This window comes from Myotis nattereri (genome assembly GCF_964212035.1).
Source record: "Myotis nattereri genome assembly, chromosome: 9".
NCBI classification, from domain to species: Eukaryota; Metazoa; Chordata; class Mammalia; order Chiroptera; family Vespertilionidae; genus Myotis; species Myotis nattereri.
In genome coordinates this window covers 9,749,347-9,769,933 of record NC_138084.1, presented here as the reverse complement: position 1 = coordinate 9,769,933, position 20,587 = coordinate 9,749,347, and the positions used below count along the sequence as shown (strand labels likewise).

General features: G+C 43.5%; 1 protein-coding gene across 4 annotated transcripts in view; it reads left to right on the top strand.

Annotated features, from left to right (window-relative positions):
* The window catches only part of SLC1A2 (solute carrier family 1 member 2), a 121,196-nt gene extending 113,190 nt beyond the window's left edge, over positions 1–8,006 (top strand). For all 4 annotated transcript variants that reach the window (XM_081100441.1, XM_081100443.1, XM_081100442.1 and 1 more), the window contains 2 exons: positions 1,338–1,569; positions 5,666–8,006. In XM_081100441.1, the coding sequence (XP_080956567.1) occupies positions 1,338–1,569; positions 5,666–5,737 (304 nt within the window). In that variant the 3' untranslated portion in view covers positions 5,738–8,006. The remainder of the gene's footprint in view (positions 1–1,337; positions 1,570–5,665) is intronic.
* Positions 8,007–20,587: the final 12,581 nt, after the last annotated feature.

Genomic DNA, 20,587 nt, shown 5'->3' with positions numbered 1-20,587 from the left:
AGTGAAGAAATTGCTTTGGCATATGTCTGAGATTTTGTTGCCTTTGGATTCTTCTAGAATTTTTATGGTTTCCCGTCGTACATTTAAGTCCTTTATCCATTTTGAGTTTATTTTTGTGTATGGTGTAAGTTGGTGGTCTAGTTTCATTTTCTTGCATGTATCTGTCCAATTCTCTAGGATTTTGAGTGTCTCATCAACATTTGAACTTATGGATGCGAGAACAGCTTACTCTTAAGAACTTAATTAGTTTTCCGGTTGCTGATCTTCTAAAAGAGAGAGTTATCAACCATCCTATTTTTTTTTAAATCAGAACTTGAAAAACAAGATTTGAGAAAGGTTTTTTCTTAATAGTTTCTTGTTCAAGAGGCACTTGGAAAGATTTAATTATTTTAGGGTAATAAAGAGAACCAGACAAAGTAATTTGGTTTTTCCAGGATGCATAATCACTACACATATTGGTCAGGAAGAAAATCGTGGCTGAGTTTCTTATCCAACAGCTGTGTCTGTGTATATGTGTGTGTCACCCTGGGGTGCAGGGGAAAGGTAGTGTTAGTTCCAATCCTTACAAAAAAACATGAATTTTCTATTATTGGAATTCATAGGTTGTTATTCTTTACTGTAGAATTCATAAATAAAATAAGTAGAAGTAATCTTTGAAGTGGAGTCTTTTACAAACAATTTAAATCAAGAATACTGGATGCAGCCCTAGCCAGTTTGGCTCAGTAGATAGAGTGTCACCCTGAGGACCGAAGGGTCCCAGGTTTGATTCTAGTCAAGAGCACATATCTCAGTTGTAGGCTCCTCCCCAGCCCGGGCCCTGGTCAGGGTGAGTGCAGGAGGCAACCAATCAATGTGTTTCTTTCACATCGGTGTTTCTCTCTGTCTTTCCCTCTCTCTCAAAAATCAGTAGAAAAATATCCTCAGGTGAGTATTAAAAACAAAACAAAAAGGAATACTGGATGCAGCTAGAAGTGTCTGGAGCCTGGGCACTAATTCTGAGATCTAGACACGTTATTTTCCTTGAGTCATTCCTTCCCTCCTTCTCCTCCTCCTTTTTCTTTGCTATTGTTTATTGGGTTCCTACCTGTCACCAGACAATTTTCTAAACAATTTATGTACATTTTCTCATTTAATTTTTACACAAGATTATAAGAGGAGTATGACTGTTATCTCTAACTGACAAACAGGGAAATTAAGGTTAAGCAACTTGCCTGAGACCAGGCAGAGGGAAAGGTAATGCCTGAACTCAACCCTAGGTCTCTGGTTCCAGACCTTGACCTCTCAACTACCATAGCATTCTGCTTCCTCACTAAAGATTTTCTGTTCTCTCTCTCCAGGGACAGGATGAGAACATCAGTCAATGTTGTGGGCGACTCTTTTGGGGCTGGGATTGTCTATCACCTCTCCAAGTCTGAGCTGGATACCATTGACTCCCAGCACCGAGCGCATGAAGACATTGAAATGACCAAGACTCAGTCCATTTATGACGACATGAAGAACCATAGGGAAAGCAACTCTAATCAATGTGTCTATGCGGCACACAACTCTGTCATAGTAGATGAGTGCAAGGTACCTTTCCCATTCATGGATATCGAGACGTGTATATGATAGTGCATGCTCAATTCCTTAAAATGAACACCAGAGCCCTGCATGTATTACTGTCACATTTATTTTTCTAAAGCATCATGTAACCCAAGCTTCCGTGAGTCCCAGATCATCTAACTCTGTGTCTAACATGGCTGGAAATCAACAGGTCTAACAGTGAAAGAGCCGATCAGTTGCTTCTTTCATCCATATGATGTGCAAACTTTCATTCTGATTCCCCCACCCACCCACTCCACAAATTTGATTGTTTTTCTTGAATAATTTGCCCAAGTATTTGTGGTCTCTAGGGTTTTGCTGGTTTTCAACTTCTGTATTCCTCAAGTGAAGCACCAAGAGAAATACCCAGAATCATTTGATTTATATAGCACAAGTTTTCCTTCCTGCTGTGAATCATGTATTGGTCAAAAATGGGCCCACATAACTGTGCAGCTGCTTTCGGTTAATTATTTTGGTGGGAATGTGAGTTGTGACCTGGCAGTCCCTTTGCTCCAAGTATGGGGAAACTTTCAAGTAAAGGATAACTATCCTTCAGGACGATCATTCATAGATGTCTTCTAAAAACCACTACATTTCACACACTGCCCGGCAGCACCCTCTTCCCTGAAGCATGGATGCTCTGGACTCTCCTAAGCCATTGGGTACTGAGTCTTCAAGCTCCATAAGCTCTTTCTAGCCTTCATTGTAACTAACTTGACATTGTCAAAGGCAGTGTCATGACCAGAGCGAAGCAAACTTGGAGAAACCCTGGCAGGTGAGCAGAGTCAGCTCTGAGGGTTGGGTTGCTAGAATGGTCCCAGGTAGCATTTGAGGAAAATTTGAACCCAACAGATATTTCTGATACCTTTTTGATTCCTGTTGATAAGATCTCATTTAATAGTTGATTTCTTTATGTGTTACCTCTGGGTCATTCTAAATATATACGATGGCTTCTGCCAGACCACTTAGGATGACACATAAGTAATCCTCTCTAATGAACTGCAGCATAGGTCCAGAAGTCTAATGGACCAGCCACAGCCTTTCGCTCCTCCCTTCTATATCAGGCCCATGTGTGAGTGAACCAGGGCTCTGATACAAATTAGGGACCCCATCCATCGGGAGGCAATTGCATAATTGATTGACTTCATGAAAATGACTTAAATTATTAGTAATTCAGATGTATCTAAAGAATATACTCAATTTTCCTAGAAAGTTAGTATTTCGTACATCTAAATAAATGTGCTGGATTATTTCCCATTAAAATGTTGGTTTGGATCAACAAGGATCAACATTCCCAAGGAATGGCTTTATGCTCTATTATACTCAATAAGTATTTATTGTGTGCCTTGTGAGGTTTAGTTGAGCAAACCCATCTCATTCCTATGACCATATATATTTTTATCACATTCATCAAGTGTTTATTGAGTGGCCATTATCTGCAAAGCCTTGAATTAGGCATGGGAGCACAGGAAAATGAATGTACAATTTTGAAGTGGTGATGAGTTTTGATCCCAAATGACTGCCATACAAGGACACATCGTAGTAAGGAACAAAATGAAATCGCATATTTTTTAATTTTGCAATTATGTATAAGAAGACTCCTAGTGGTTAATTGCCTATGCTGTGACCTTTATTGGGGCATTGTAAGAGGCTTAGCAATATTGTATACGATATGTATTGAAGAAGGTATGTAGGCATGGAGATATCCTTAGATTTCAGACTTCCTGGATTTTTATTTTTCTTAAAGAATATCAGGAGAAATTTGCTTCATTTGTTTTAAGCAAAACAATTCAAGTTCTAAAAAGGAGATGTTGGTCACTTGACCCTATGCTTTTAATTCAGGTAATCTTTTTTTTCTGGACAATTCCATAGAGATAGTGGCTCAGTCTCCATAACCTACTACCCAACCAACCACCTGCACACTTGTTGTTGAATGAGCAGTTAGATCAGGGGCGGGGAACATCCGGCCCGTGGGCTGTATAAGGCCTCAGAAATCATTTGGTTTGTCCCTGCCAAGGCATTAGGGCTGAGTTAATTAAACTATCAAATGTAGCAGGATAATTTTTTTAGTCATCTATGAGAGTTTATTCCAATACCGCCGGCAGTATGGAAGAGCAGCAGTTCACCCACAAAAATCTAGCAGGCTAATTTTTAAGTCGACAATTTTGTATGGCCTGCGAATGATGTTATAAATATCCCAATGGATCTTGGCAGAACAAAAAAAGGTTTCCCACCCCTGATGTAGATGGTCAAGTAGTGAAACTGAGCATGTCTTAGAAATGATGCTGCAGCCATATTGCTCTCATGGCGATTTTGGCAGTTTGGGTTTTTTTAGTGAGGAGATTGGGTTCAGCTCAGGGAAGGTGAGTTGGTCCTCAGACGTTGCTAGGTGAGGCAAATTGGCGCTCCTCACTCTAGACCAACTAGCGGAGTTGACACGGATGTGGGGAGGCAGCCAGAACTATGGAGATGAATTAGCACACTTTCCCAGAATATCTGAATCACATTGATTCATGCCTTTGAATGTCCTTCTGGTCCACGCTCCGTCTCCCTGTTTTCAAAACTGAGATGGGAGACATCGATGCTGACTGGCAGTTCCCTCCCTGGGTTTGCTTTTCTGTTACTCGGGTGGTTGGAGCAGGAAGGGTGCAATGGATCGGGGAGTGGAGTCCCAGGTTGCTTTTATCCAGCCAGAAAGGGAAATGCCAAAAAAGCTGCTCTCTCAGCCACTGTTCAAACACAGGCCCCAGCATCAAAACCACAACAAAAGGACAACTCCCTCCCCCAAGTGCTGTGTGGTTTTCCAAAGGCACCACACGGCGATGGAGAATTTTGCTCAGCCACGGATCTGGTTCCTCACTGAAAGCCAAATGGGCACATTCAAGGTCAGAGAGGACAGCCGCTTTCTCCAGGCAGACAGCGTGCTCCTTCCTGGCAGTCCCTCCTGACAGTTCACTGAAGGGGAAACCACTTTGCTGCAGCTCTGGTCAAACTTTAACCACATCAGGCATCGTTATGTCACCTGGTCTCTCTGTTTCCAATCGCTCGCTTTGGGAAGTAGTTTGAAAGTGACGCAATAGCGTTTGTATTTTAATCATCGTAACTGCACGGGAGGTGGTCGGTAGTTGCTGCTTGCATGGGGGGGCCTCATGGGGACTGGAGGAATGACTCCTTTTTATTTTCACTCGCTTGGTTCGTGAGGGGCACTGGGCTTTCTGTTCCCAGCATGTTGTGTGTGTCCATAACGCATGCGTTTCACTTCCACTCGGGGAGGAAGGGCAGATTTCTTTCACACATTGCTGCGTTTGTCATGTCTCCATGTTCTAATGCTTCCATAAATCCAGTCTCTCCATTATGTGGAATATCAGTCGTGGGTTTAAGTTTGCACATGACGTTGAGGACAGACAGATGGAAGGTAAGCTAGGAAAAATGTAGACGTGGAGGGGGAAACCTCCCATTCTGTGGAAGGGTTCAGTTCGCTCAGAGCCGGGGAAGCAGAATCTAGACAGTCTGCTGGTTGCATTTGATTAGTAAATGACCTCACGCTCATTTAATCCCCCCTTTTTATTTTTCATTTGTAAAACCCGCATCGCTTATTTGCTCCCCAGACCATTGTGCCTTCTGGTGTTAAAATTGGACATGTGTCAAATTCACCTGGCCTTCTTGCAACTGAACCTTTCACGTGCATGAGTAGAACTAGCTGCCTAGTTCTGGGTGTGTTTTTTCTCCGTGGTTGTATGGAGTAGCACATGGGCACTATTGTTTAAGCACTGCGTTCCTGTGTGATGGGTCTATAAGGAGTTAGACACCCCCACAGCCCTCAAAGCAGAGTAGAAGTGATCCCCCGAATCGCCTAGCGTCTCCAGTCCCTCAAAAGGCCCTCAAGGCAAATAAGTATTTTTGAAATGTTCACAAATCAGTGTTGAGACCCAAGACCAGCTCAACATCTGGTCGGAAGGGGCAACATTTAAAACCGATACCAAAGTCACGTGGTCTAAGCCAGAGCCGGTGCTCCTCCATGTAACCACGGGTGGTTCTCTGGTCCGTGGCCTGTAAGCTGGATGTTGATGATGATTATTTTCAGGTGACTCTGGCAGCCAACGGGAAGTCAGCAGACGGCAGTGTTGAGGAAGAACCTTGGAAACGTGAAAAATAAGGATGTGACTCTCAGCAAATTCTTGAATAAACTCCCCAGTGTATCTCATGGTAAAAGAGGATATAAACAAGCTTTCTTTAAAAAGGAAAAAACAAAACAAAACAAAAACACCTATATTTCTATGTTTACTTAATCTGTTAGCCGAGGCTTAGAGGACCTGTTGTGAGTCAGTGATAGGCATGGTGCTGTGTCTTTGCCAAATAATGCTTCGTAACCGTCTGATGTTCTCATGTGTGTTACTGTCGGAATGGATGCTGCTGGAGGAACCGTTTGAATTGAAGACACATTCTTGCCAGCTTCCCTTTTCTCTCAAGATGCAGGACCATGGATGCTCTTCTCCCAGGGGACGCGACTCAGGCTGTGTGGTACACTCCAGGGACTTGGGGTAATGAGCAGATACACAGTGTGTTGTTTCTCCAAGTATTCTCGATGCTTCGCCTTGTTACGCACAAGAGATTCTGTTAGGAGCCTCTAGAAGTAATTCTTTTTCCGTGTCTTGTAGGGTTTGCCCACGTGTTGATAAAAGCAAGTACCTGTCTTAGGGAACTGTGACAGTTTGTCTTCTGTCTGCTCTTTTAGCTCAGTGTTTCAGAGAGCACTGCGGTGGGAACGGACCCGTTGGAGGCAGCTGGCTGTGGAGGCCACTTAGCCTTCGCTCTGTCCCACCTAGTCTGTGGACACGCATTATTGAACTCTCAGAGTGTGCTGCGTAATTTGCTCTAAATTTGATAATGAGTTAGAATGTAATTTGCATAGAACCACTGTATATATTGACAAAAGTAAGGGAGCACAGTCAACATACATGTTAATCAAATTCAAGTATTCAAATTCATTGGCCTTTGGTTTGTATTCATCTTGTCCGTGTGAGATCATATTAATCTCTGCTTCACTTTCTTTGTTTTACCCATAAAATTCTTGTTTGGGTTTCTAACAAAAAGACGTTTTTTGATCTCCAAATCATTTCAATCATATACTCAGACAACCAAAAGGCCTAATCATGGTGTTCTTCTTACACATGGAGGACAGTTGTGTTGCCTGTGCCTCTTTTACTACTGTCTCTTGATAAAAACAAAAGATTGTCATTTATCTAATATGTAGAAAGCTTTTGTTATATTATATCAAAGCACATAAATCCAATTACAGGACACGCTGGAAGCAACGCCAACCTTCCTCCCCAGTCTTCTCTGTCAAAAAGAACAGAAAACAACGTATGTGCAAAATCCTTAAAAGGTGCCATTCCCATGGCAAAGTCAAGGCAGCCTTGAACCATGAAATGGGCACCACACAGATGGGACCTTTTCCAGGCTGTGAAAGTTTGGGGGAATAAGTAATATAACAGGAGCAGCACAGTGCCTTGCATGCTGTTGACACCCAACGAATCCTGAATGATTGTGTAGGTTAACTTTTTCAGTGTCTCTACTATCATTTTCTAGTGAACAACCCACAGTATTTTTCTAAAGTTTCTGGCTTTGGGAGTTTGCTGAGGACTTGAGCATGAATCACTGAGAAATAAAGCACATTGGAAGGAGTGTGTAGAACTTTGGTTCACATGTGGGAGGCAGGTGGTCTTCTGAGGCCAGCAGATGGACGGTGAGATGTTGATGAATCATGATAGAGTCTAAATTCTCTAAAGAAAGGATATTTATGGCCACCACATACCCTTTATTACCTAGTTCTTGTGACTTTTCTCTTCCAAATCAGACACCTTTGGAACATACAGATGTTTCCATTTTTTTTTTTTTTTGTCTCCTAACCCCTAGTTATTTTTGGATAAGGATCATTATTGAGCAGTATTAAGCAGATTTTGCTTTTAAAGAATGGCATTGGTCTTCGTTTTCATTAGCTGGACAGTGAGCAGGGTGGCCCAGGATGTGCTGAAATGTAGCTGTGGGAAACGTATCCCTTGCAGCAGGCACTGTGGGTCAGGGGGGCAGTTCCTGGGTGCACCTGTGAAACTGTTAAGGCTTGCCTATAAGTGGGACTTATGGAGAGGAGAAGGATATGGGCAAGGCACCTAGGAGCTTGTGGTTTTGCTATTTAAGGCCAGCTTAGCACACGTGTACAGGCTGACATGTTTCTTGATAGAGCAGTCTCAGGCTTATCTTCCCAAGATGCTGTTTGCTTTGTCTTCAGAGTTTTCCTAATTACCCAGTGAGATCATAAATGTCTAAGTGCACAGTTTAACAAAGCAGGTCTTTCTGGTTTGAGATTCGATGCAATAGAATAGTTCCATGAAAATACACGTAGGAGAGCATATTTATCTAGATTCAACAAATTATATTAAAAATTAATACTTTTTCAAATTCAAGACAAGCCTGAAAATCCAGGATTATATAGAGCTGACATATGACTCTGTCCTTTGATTTTTTTATTTTTTTTAGGCCTCATTCATTCTTCTCATGCTGTGCCCACTGGGGTTTTCCTTGCCCGGTATATGTGCCATAAGCAGAACAAATAGATCCAGAGTATACCTCTAACAACCTTTTCTAAATAGGATGTGTGTGATTTTCCAGTGATATACATAGATTTATAGTAATAGCTCCAACACAGATATAAATGCTTATAACCCACTAATATTTGATGATGCATAAATGTTATATTTATATGATAGACCAGATACATACACCGCATCCTATAAGGTCTGTTTTGTATTTTGTTGGTGTTTGTTGTTGTTGTTGTTTTTGTTAGACTCATTCACTCTTTTTAGGAAACAGAATTGTTTCAGGGGAAAACCAACTGAGCAGACGTTAATCCTTCTCTATCTCATTTTTGTCCATTGGCAGACCCAAGGGGAATCATCATTAGATCAACTACTTAGAATTCTGTGAATGCAATCCAATCAGTGGGGAAAATGGCTTATCTCTCCAGGTGAGGCTTTATCTGAGGTCTTGGAGGATGTGCGTCCCATGCAAAGGGCAATCGCCTTGGTCACACAGGTCCTCAATACAGGACTTCAGGGAGCTATTAGATTCAATTCCTTACTTGTTATTGGGTATGGGAACATAGCCTATAGTCTCATTTCCTGTGGAAGTCACCATGACGCCTAAAAGACAAATATTTACTTCTGTTCTCCAACTACTCGTTAGCAAGGATGTTTATGAAAACCTAAAGCAAGGATGCCAAGATGCCCAGCTCCTGGGTTTAGGCTGGAAGCTGAGAAAGGCTTAGGGGAAATTCAGTTCTCGGGGAGATATAGTCCTGGTAGATAATGCCAGGAACCCCACCACTGAGTGATTAGAGGGTGTCAGGTCCTTTCTACTTGTGTCATGAAAGTATGTCATTTTCATGTGTGTTGAGAGTCAAAAAGCCCTCCCGGAGTTGGGTAACTCATCTACTGGGTCCCCAAAAGGAAACCCTATCCTGCTATGCTTTTGCAAATACCACACTTCCTTATGTTCTCAACAGCAAAGGTAATGGTACGATATTTCACTTTTGTTAGAGTCAAGGCTCTGTATGCACTCCCTTTCCCCTGAATGCAACAGTCAACCCAAATAGGAACGCACATGCTCAGAGAGACTTCCCCGTGGTTCAGACTCTTGCTGGACAAGTCTCGGCAGCTCTTGCCTGGTTCCATGGCTGAAAGTGCTCAGCAGTTACACCCAGCGGAGGCAGTAGCTCTTCCCACTTCACTGCTCTCAAACTCTTGGGGCCATGCACTTGTCTGGGTTGCTGGTTTTGTTTTGCTTATTCTCCAACTGAACTCATTCCAAGCCAATAAAAAGGACCAAATGGGAATTTTCAGTTATTGCAATAACTTGTTCCTTGAATAAGAAGAGTAAGATTAAGTTTAAGCTAAGAGCCTGGAGTAATTCTGAAGTGAGGGTTTTGCAATTCTATTTGTCAGAGGAGATTAGTGGTCTCTGTATCTGTGGTAATTTCTGGCTAAAACCTAGAAGGAAGGCTACCGAGTGCCAAGCCAGGCAGGTGACATTATCGGCAGGTTGCTCTCCTTGAATAGAGTGAATTCAAAGCTGCCTACGATTTTCCCCAAAGAAAAGCCCAATTCCTCACTCTTTCTCCTCCTTTCTTCTTATTCCATGTATCATTGTTGCTGCGTAAGGAACAATTGTAAACGACCAAGGGTTGGTTTTAGAATAAGAGGACAGGGAATCTTAATAGAATAGTATCTCATTGTACAGCATAACACAGCCAATTCAGGAATGACAGAGATGGTGAGAAATAACACAATCGGACAGAGGAAACATGTGATTTAGACTGCCAGTTGTCAGCTGTATAACTTATACAAGTCACTTTAGTCCAAGCCTCATTCCTTCCCATATGTAAAGGGAAGGGGTTGGATTAAATGATTAAAAGCCCCTCCCAGCCCTAAGAATCCATGACCTTATGTTTCTCTCCTAAGAGGTTTACTACTATAAAGTATGACTTTCTATTTTAAGTCAGAGGGACCCACAATAATTACTAATCAGTTTGCATTTTCCTTGTCCCCTTTGGGGGCAATCAAACTCAAGCCTCTCTCTTTATTTGGTGGATTACAAGCTTGGAAGATGGCCATGTTAATCGACCATGTGGTGTTTTGAGACACAAACACACACACTTCTGTAAAACTGCTCTTTGCTTACACTCACTGTCCCAGTCAAAGTAGCGATTCAGCTCAGGGAAAATGCTGCCAGAGTCACCACGAGGGGACCGGACGCGTCTACAGCCTCACTCAAGCTCTTGCATCATTCCTGCTGTAGCAACAGAGCCCAGTCCTAACACCCAAACACAGTTCTCTCCAGACAGTCCTAATCGCATGCAGGAGCCTGTGGCAAATCAACCTGAAGAGTCTCATGAAATTCAGTGCAAGCCTTGCACAATAACAGCCCCTGTCTGTAAATACTTTCCCCGTCCTCCTGTAGGCGGACATGCATATCCACGCACAGGTGAGCCCGGGCAAGTCCTTTCTCTGGAGAGATATACAGGGCTATTTGAGGGAGTTCATTTTCCAGTTCTCCTCTTGGTTTGCATCACATCACAGGCAGAGAAGCTCTGTCCGACAAGAATGGAGCTGAGCTGGCTCTCACCCCTCTTCAATGCCGGGGGAGTTTCTGGGATTGATAGACAGCACTGCAAGATGCATGCCAACACGGCCTTTGAACACCCTTGTTGCACTTTCTGCTTCTGCCGCAATGGGCTACTGTTTGCATCCTTGCTCTTTGTCCAAACTTTTGCCAACTATGGAATGGGTTTAGTATTTATTGTGTGGTGAGCACCTTGACTACCAGAGAAGACTTCTGCTCTTTAGATTTGGGGGAACCAGATGTAAAACAGGACTAAAAGGATTGAGTTTCCTTTTTAATTTTTAGTGCAGAAGACCTGATGCAAGAGCAGCAAGAAAGACTATTTCTTAATTGACCCAAATATGAATCTATGGAAAAGTAAGAGAAGCCCCACGTTCTTATTTCAATCATTCTAAACAATATTCTGAATAATGATCTATCATTTTTTTACTACGTCCAGCCTTGCTCCACCTTCCTACCTCCAGACCAAGTATCCACTTAGATATTTTTAAAAATCCTTCTGATTGTTCTCAGCCCTTCTGTGCTGAGAATAAAACCTGCTGAGGGAACAGACCCCACTGCTTTGCAGAGTCGGCACTGGACCCAGAGCATGGGTAGCAACAAGTCCCCACCACCTCTGGAGACACCCCAGTTCCTGGGTGAGTGTTGGAACATAACAGCTCACTGCTGCCCTTGTCATCATCCCCCATGGAGACGGGGATGTGCAGCCAGAGCCTTGCTCCCTCTGGGGCCCCGTTTCTTCTCATGGCAACCACTTCGCCTGCCTCGAAACAGCCTGCTGCCTTTGGTAGGAGAGAAATGCGCACACTAGCCAAGGAAGTCGGTCTAGTGAGTCTCAGGTTTCTCCCCGGGGAGGGAGTTTCCTGAGATGTGTGATCAGAAAGCTGGCCCTCTGGTTGCTTGGTGCTCCGGGAGCATTCTATCCCTTGCCAGGAGCTCACCCTTCAGCATCCAGATCCTCCCACACACCCTTCCTTCTTCCCCTGGTGAACCTCAGCATTGTATCTCCATGTTGCACAGCACAGACCAGGTGATCTGGTCACTATAGAGATTTGTATATATATAAAAAAACTACTTTTCTGAGGATTTTTGTATATTGTTTTTCTATTTGTTTTCTACAGCTTGAGGATAGAGCTGGCAAACTGTGAATCTAATTTGACCTTGCTGCCAGCAGATATATTTTGGCTTCCTGATAAGAATCTATGTTACCAGGGCCAACATATTGCCCTCTGATCAGTATTGCATCCCAAACTCTCAGATTCCTCCAGCCCAACCTTACATTCTTTTTTAAAACAAATCCCCGGGCTTCTTTGCTATTATTTATAAAGAGCACGAGAACATGTATTTATAGTCCTGAATGCTATATGTTTAATATTGAGTTAGCCTTTAATAATGTTCTAGGTTTGTAGCTATTCTTCATACATCATAAAGAACTCAGTGCAGACTGAATTCCTCTATTTAGTATCTGTAATTTTGCAGACAGATATTTTCTTATGGTATTTTCTATATAACCACATATGTAGAATTACAACCAATTATAACCAATTGCACAAGAAGTTTCTACAGCAATTTAGAGCTATCAGTTGTTTCCTGAGCGTACAGCCACATTTTAAAAATGTAAGGACCCAGTCCTTTGCGATGCAATGAACAAAAGAACCATAAAGAACAAGCAATCCCCTACATCCTGACTTAGCTGGTTAGGCTCTGCATCTTAACAATTCATCTTTGTAACTCAAGAGATGGTGCTGGCTTCTTACTTTTTGACACCAGGCCTTGTTTTGCCAGCTAAGCATTCTAATTGTACTTTTCTCCAAGAAGATGAAAAATAAGATGATAATAGCGGGATCATGTCTATATCAGACTCTCCCATGCCTTCCTACTGACTTGTTTGAAAACTGGCTTGGGAAAATTTGCTTAGCAGAGATTGAGGGTTAGTGTGAGGAAGCACTTCAGGACAAATTTGTCTCAGTTCATTCTTGCCAAGCAAATTGGTGATAAATGTCAAAGTGTTGTGTGTCCTCGGGTGACTAACCATCCATGGAATTTCCCCAAGAGGCAAACCAATAACAACTTCAAAGGCAAAGAGGGTCTTCCTTCTGTCAAACACACTTTCTGATATGGTGGTAGGGCTAGTATTTTTGCCACATTTTCAGACATAGTCAGTTACATAGAAAGTGTACTGGGATATATTTGAACTTGCTCTTCATTAAGCAAACAGATTAGAAGTCCCCCTCAACTGGCAACGATTGTACCCGTGATATTCAAGTACAGATAGCTGTCAAAGCATGAAGTTCTTGTGTGTACACAGCAACACTTGGTTCACGCATGAAGAACAGTGCCTATGCACTTATGTAGCTATAATGTAGGTATCTAGGTGTAATTTCAGTGAAATGGTGCGTAGATGTTAATTTAATTTAAATGCTAATTTTGGCTGTTCATCTAACTGTAGTAGACTTGTTGATCGGTGTTTTGAAAACCCTTCTTTTCCTTCTTAGATACCTAGTGGTGAATGATTTCTCCTTTTCCTTAATGTGATTTGGGGGTGTATATCCGTGAAGAACTTACCTATGAATCCTTTGTACCGATGATTGTTTCCAAGTTTGTGTGCATCCAGCATCTTTGTCGCTATGCAATTCAGAGCCAGGGAGGGTTAGATGTGGGCCATGATTCTTCGTGGAAGTTCATCTGCCATCTGCGTGATGCATGGCGAAAGCAACTGTGGAACTTCTGATGGTCTACGCTTAGCTAGTTTAGAATGAGGACCTTGATCGACAGCCCTCCTCTGCTTGGTGGGTTGGGCTCAGAGAGACAACAGGTGAGTCTGCTCTGTGCATGGCAGCAACATGTCCTGATGTAAAGGTATGCCTCTCTGATTGCCACACGCTGATCATGATGCTCATGACCTCAAGGCTCTGGAGAGCCTTGTCTCCCTTGGTGCCTTGAGTCAGGACACAGGAAAGATATTTACTGACCAACTGCCATGCAGGCCAAACGCCACAGAAGCACAGTCCTGCCAGTAAACGTCTGTAGAAGGACCCTAGAAGCACAGGGGTGGTCAGTGTACAGCTTTGAGTTACAGAAAGGCAACTGATAAAGCACAGATCCCACATATGTGAAGGGAGTGTGACCTCTACCTATAGGCTCTGTGTGCATGTTTTGAGTGATTGAAGATGAGATTCACTAATGCAGTGATACATTTGCTGCCTAAAACACGCATTCTGTGTAATTATCCCTCCACGTAATGCCGTGGGGTCTCTAGTTCCTGTAAGCCCTTTCTCCTCTGCGAGTTCAGAGAAGAATGACCATGTGCCATTAGGAAGACTGAGTGCTCCCCTCTTTCCACAAGAGGAGCGAAGCCTAAGAGATCCCCTGAGGGCACAGAACACATTAATTTTCAGTGGAGTGAAAGGTCTATATATGGTAGACAGCCATATTTTCCCTGGGAGATGTGGCTTCTATAACTCCTGTCAAATTCAAGGGAGAAACCTTATTGAAAGAAAGCTAGCCTTCGGGCAGGATTCTCTCTGAAGATTATTGTGTGTCCAGAATGAAAGATGAGAATAATTGTTTCCCTCACATTCATAATCCCCATTATTAGTTTAAAGTCATGTAGCACAGAGCATCTATAGCACATAGTGTTTAAAGACTAATGAATGAAAAAAAGGTAAAAACTTCAACTAATTTTTTGGGTTGTTTCTTATCTATGGTACTAGGAGATGCCTTGTTGATAAAGCACATTTTGGGTAGTTGAGGTCTTTTGTTTTCACCTTAGGCTTTCTAAGCTTTCTTACAATGTGAACTGATGACTGTAACATTTCATGTGTAAAAATAACTGGATATTGTTTATATACTGGAAATAATCTGTGAATCCAAGATTTCACTAAGTGTTTTAACTTTTGTGTATATATCTCTCATCAATAAATGTGGATTTCAATTTCCCTTGGTTGTGTCTTGCCTTCAATTCACATATTAAACTGCTGTTGGTTTCCTAGTAAGGGCCTCCAGTGTTCCTTTTGGAGAAATGTGAGGATTGAAAACTGCGGTGTCCAAATGAATATTTTTCTAGGAAGCCTAGATACAGACTGAAGTCACATGATCTAAAGTTAGGGAACATGGTGTATAATCAAAATGACCCCTGTGGATCAGCTAGTATGGATTGATCCTCAAGTTTCAGCAACTTAAAACAACTAGTCAGACCAGATAGGTTATTTTTTAATCTCATTATTTTAACATCTCCTACATACGACAGGATCTATGCCAGTGATTCTCAACCTTCTGGCCCTTTAAGTACAGTTCCTCATGTTGTGACCCAACCATAAAATTATTTTCGTTGCTACTTCATAACTGTAATGTTGCTACTGTTATGAATCATAATGTAAATATCTGATATGCAGGATGGTCTTAGGCGACCCCTGTGAAAGGGTCGTTCAACTGCCAAAGGGGTCGCGACCCACAGGTTGAGAACCGCTGATGTAAGTTATACCCAGTGAAATAGAAGCACACAAACCCATTAGCCAGGGCAAGAACCAGAGCATCACCAATGGTTTCCCTTGACCTCTCACGCCTCCTTTAGCCCATTCATCTGCTTTACTCCCCAGAGGAAAGTGCAACTAGGAGTTTTGTGTTTATCATCCCCCTCCTTCTAAAAAACAGTAGTTTTATCTCACACGTATGCACGCCTGAACAAGCTTTGCTCATTTTTGAACTTTATAAAAAGGGGGCCATGCTGCATGTAGTCTTTTTGAACATGTCTCTTTTCTATTTAACATGTGTCTCTCAATTCACCAGGTTACAAGTGGCTGTGATTGATTCGCTTTTCACTGCCGTATAATGCAGTGTGTAACATACGCCACACTTAGGCTATTCATTTTCCTGCCAAAGGACATTTGCCTCATTTCCAGTTATTTTTCTATGTCAAACAGTGCTGCTCTGAACATTCTCCTGTATGTCTCCTGGGTATATAATCTAGGGAGGTTTTGACACATGTGCTGTTAGATACAATATTTTTAAAATTGTGTGTGTGCCCACGCGTGTAACTGCAAAGTGCCTATGCACATCTTCCCCCTGTTTGTCCATGGCTCCTCGGTGGGCCCATGCATGGACCACTGTTGAACCCCAGTGAATCCATACGCTGTTTAATGGAGTCTGTCTCTTTAACAGCAATACTGAGGCACTCAAAACCCGAGCCTTTTTAGGAAGGGAATTTAAGTCTAAAGCAGGCGCCTTCTTTCCTCAGGCTCACCGGGAAGGCCTTTGAGCACAGCTTGATGGCAGCCAGGGGGCCCAGTGAGTCTTTAATCTCTGAACAGCAGTGTGCTGGGTCTGGCCTGCTCCACCCGACTTCAGCAGGCTCTTTGCTATGATGTGAACAGTTGTTTGACAGAAAAAGTTACAGGAAGTACAAACCCCTCCACCTACGCCAAGAACCTCTTGCAGGCCCTTCAGCTGCAGCCCCTTGCTCCACAATGAAGGATCGGAGAGCTCTAAAGAGCAGTGTCTCTGAAAAGCTGTGTGGCTCCCACTCAGACATTGAACCTCCTGGGCATCCCTCCTTTCAGGCAGTGACGTAAACAGGAAGCCAGGATTCTGTACGTCAAAGAACCACAGGTGGCAGAAGGTTCCGGCACCCAGTCAGTGCTCTCCCCACTGACACCTCTCAGCCCAGACAGGAAGTCTTGGGTGGAGATGCCCACAGCATCTTTGACGTGAGCCCTGCAAGAACTGAAGACTGCGGAGTCCCTGGAAAACAGGCAAGTTTTTAACATAATTATTTACTTCCTGGAAGTTTTTTAAGTTCAGTTCATTCCTCCCCCCACTGAGGCAGTGAGGGGCCATATTTAATTCCCAGGTCTCTTTAAGCAAAGCGGAGCCGCAGCGTCAGTGAAGGGGCATATTTAATTCCCGTATCTTTTTTAAGAAAAGCTGAGCCACAGAGTCAGGCTTTAAATTCAGGAGTGTTGGTTGGGTCCACACCGCTTGTCCAAAAAGAGTATAAACAGAATAAAGCCGTCCAATGTAAATACTGTTCCTACACTCAAACGTTGAAAAGCAACGACTTGGAACTCTCACGAATTCCATAAAGCAGACAAATACAACATTATTGTGTTTCACCCTCTCTCTTTACTGGGTCAGAATGCATACATAAAATCCTAGGAGCTATTTTTGTCCATGATTCGGGGTAACCAGAGTTTAGCCTTCCAAATGTTGTCTGGAAAAACAGCATCCTCCAACGAAGGGAAAGGCAAATATAGAACTGCAGGCAGGGGTGGTACGCTCCTTTTGTTGCATGAGCTGGCCCTCCTGGAATTCTCCAACGGCTTCTGTCACCTCTCAGATGTTTTCCAGGCCTGGATAACTGACTGCTCCCAGAGGGAGGGGCCGTGGAATTTCCAAATTGCCTTCATCTGAGTGAAAAGTTCAGCTGGAACTCCATCTCCTTTCTCTAGAGTGGCTTACGCTCCTCTTGGTGGAGAGAAGAGAGGTCATAGACTTTCAGTCCAGAAGGGACCTCATAGGGTAAATATGAGAAATGTAGCCATGCCTTTTTGCAGCTGAGGAAATTGATACCCTAATTTAAAATGAATTAGAGGTAACACGGTGGCAAACCAAGATTGAGTACTGGTTCTGTCCCTTTCCTATCGACGGGCCATTGGATTGTGTATTTAACCTCACTTTCCTCTTCCGTGGAATGGGGCTAGTCATGCCTGTGACATAGGGGCTTTGATGAGAGAACATTCATAAGGTAGTTTGCACAGTACTTGGAATATAGTAAGGGTTAGTCAATATGAGCTGTCATCATCCTCATCAGTATTATCATAGCATTAGAGCAGTGATGGCGAACCTACGACACGCGTGTCAGAGGTGACATGCGAACTCATTTTTTTGGTTGATTTTTCTTTGTTAAATGGCATTTAAATATATAAAATAAATATCAAAAATATAAGTCTTTGTTTTACTATGGTTGCAAATATCAAAAAATTTCTATATGTGACATGGCACCAGAGTTAAGTTAGGGTTTTTCAAAATGCTGACACACCCAGCTCAAAAGGTTCACCATCACTGCACTAGAGGCACAGTGCACAAACTTTGTGCACAGGTGAGGTCCCTAGGCCTGGCCAGTGATCAGAGACTATTGGGGCTGTCTCACTCAGTCCCCATCAGGGCTGGGCCAGCCGCGGCCTGCTAGCTGCCAGCTTCCGGTCAGAGCCTGCCAGATGGGGGGAGGGACTGCGGGAGGCTTGCTGGCCAGGGGGAGGGACCAGAGGAGGTTGGCTGTGGGAGCACACTGACCACCAGGGGGCAGCTCCTGCATTGAGCATCTGTACCCTGGTGGTCAGTGCGTATCATAGTGACTGGTCGACCAGTCGTTCTAGTCGTTCAGTTGTAACGGTCACTTAGGCTTTTATATATATAGATTATTAATCACAACTTCTTAGTGACTCAGCTGGAAGAAGCCATGCTTCCTGTTTCCATGTTTGGCCTCTTTTCCAACCATATCACATAGACATGAACATGTAACCCAGAGCCCAGTTGGCCTCCCCCAAAACTCTGAGCTCTTGATAGACTCTTCTGACCCAGGTGGGATAATGCTGCCTTTACTCCTAGAGAGGCTCCCTACATGGAGAGCCTGTACTAGCCAATGCTCCAGGTGCCCCTCTACACTTTCTTCTGTTACTTGCCAGGGCTCTGATTCTTGGCAGTGAGGGAAGACACTGGATTCCTTCAGGGGAAGGAAGTGAATCTGAGCCTGGCCGATGGGCTCTCACAGGGCTGGGAGCCTGAGCTGGCTCTTCCAGTGAGAAACAGGACATCCAGAAGTGAAGCAATTCTTTTCTTTCCTGGAGAAGTCCCCCGGGGAGTCAGCCGCTCACAGCCATTGCATGCACTAGAAGAGGCGAATGTCATGAGAAAGGCTATTTCTGTGGAATGTGCTCAACCCAACAGGACCCTCCAGAACTCCCTTGGCTGGATCTATTCCCAGCACCACCCCCTTCCTGTCATCCCTGTCTCCTTTGCCCTGGCGTCTTTCACAAATGACATCCATTTTCTTCAACAGTTTTAAGAACAGAACTTGGAAGATACTTCTTGGAGCTTTTGGGGGGAGCTCATCCATTGCTATCCTCTCAAAGTGGTGTCCCTTCAAGGCATGACCACAATCCTAGGAGCCTGCTATTTATGAATAAGAGTAGCTATTGTCGCCGAAACCGGTTTGGCTCAGTGGATAGAGCGTCGGCCTGCGGACTGAAGGGTCCCGGGTTCGATTCTGGTCAAGGGCATGTGCCTGGGTTGCGGGCACATCCCCAGTGGGAGATGTGCAGGAGGCGGCTGATCGATGTTTCTCTCTCATCGATGTTTCTAACTCTCCATCTCTCTCCCTTCCTCTCTGTAAAAAATCAATAAAATATATTTAAAAAAAAAAAAAAAGAGTAGCTATTGTCTTAGGTAGAATCCCTAGAAGCAACACCTGATATGGGATTCAAGCGCACATGACTTTTTTTGAAGGAGTTCTTTTCAGGAAACCCTATAAGGGCATGAGGGAAGCAGGATAGGGAAGGGAAAGAGCTGAGCAAGAAGATAATCCCAGGGAAAGTCTAAGGTGTCTGCGCTTGAGGAAAGGAGACTTGTCTTTGAGCACCTGTGTAAGTCAGGCATGAGATGTGGGCTACTTATGGGAGGGAGGGGGGCATACCTTCTAGGGCAGTGGCTCTCAACCTTCTGGCCCTTTAAATACAGTTCCTCATGTTGTGACCCAACCATAAAATTATTTTCGTTGCTACTTCATAACTGTAATGTTGCTACTGTTATGAATCGTAATGTAAATATCTGATGTGCAGGATGGTCTTAGGTGACCCCTGCGAAAGGGTCATTCGACCGCCAAAGGGGTCGCGACCCACAGGTTGAGAACCGCTGTTCTAGGGTAAGGCAGGTCCCAGCTGCAGAGAGCCATTCTCTAGAGAAGGGAGGAAGCCAGGAGTTTTTAGTTGTCAATGGATCAGTTAGGGCAGGGATGGGCTGCCAAGGGCTGTTTGGTATGTATAACATCATTGGCCATACAAAATTATCAACTTAAAAATTAGCCTGTTAGCCCTAGCTGTTTGGGCTAGGTGGTTAGAGTGTCGGTCTGCAGACTTGATTTGATTTGGTCAAGGACATACACTCAGTTGCAGGCTTGATCCCTGGCCCCACTTGGAAAGCGTACAAGAGGCAACCAGTTGACGTGTCTCTCTCTGTCTCTCCCTCTCTCTTCCATTCCTCTCTCTCAAAAAAAAAAAAAAAAATCAATGAAAAAAAATATCCTCAGGGGAGGGTTAACAACAACAACAAAAATAAAATGGTAACAAGAATAAAATTTTTAAAAATTAGCCTGTTATATTTGGTCAGACATTTAATTAACTCACCCCTAATGCCTTGGCAGGGCCAGACTTAATGATTTTCGGGCCTTCTATGGCCCGAGTGCCACACGTTTCCCACCCCTGAGTCAGGGGATGGGTGCACCAACCTGAGAAAGGGGATCTGGAAAGAATACCAACAGCATTTAGTAAAACTTTCATCCCACACATGCCTACCATGGGCGGATTCTTGCAGAAATCATTAGGCCATTGAGCTCTCACAGCACTTCTGTGATTTGGGTGTTAATACCGTCCCTATTTTACAGATAATGAAATTGAGGATCGGAAACATACATACACACCTAAGGAGAAGCTGGCCCGTAGCTCTTTCTAGCAATAAACCTTTGTTTTGGGGACCATGGAGAATTTGCAGTTGTTGGTACTGCAAACAACCTCCTGATATATTAGGCAAATTGATCTTCTGCACTGGGGTTTCAGCT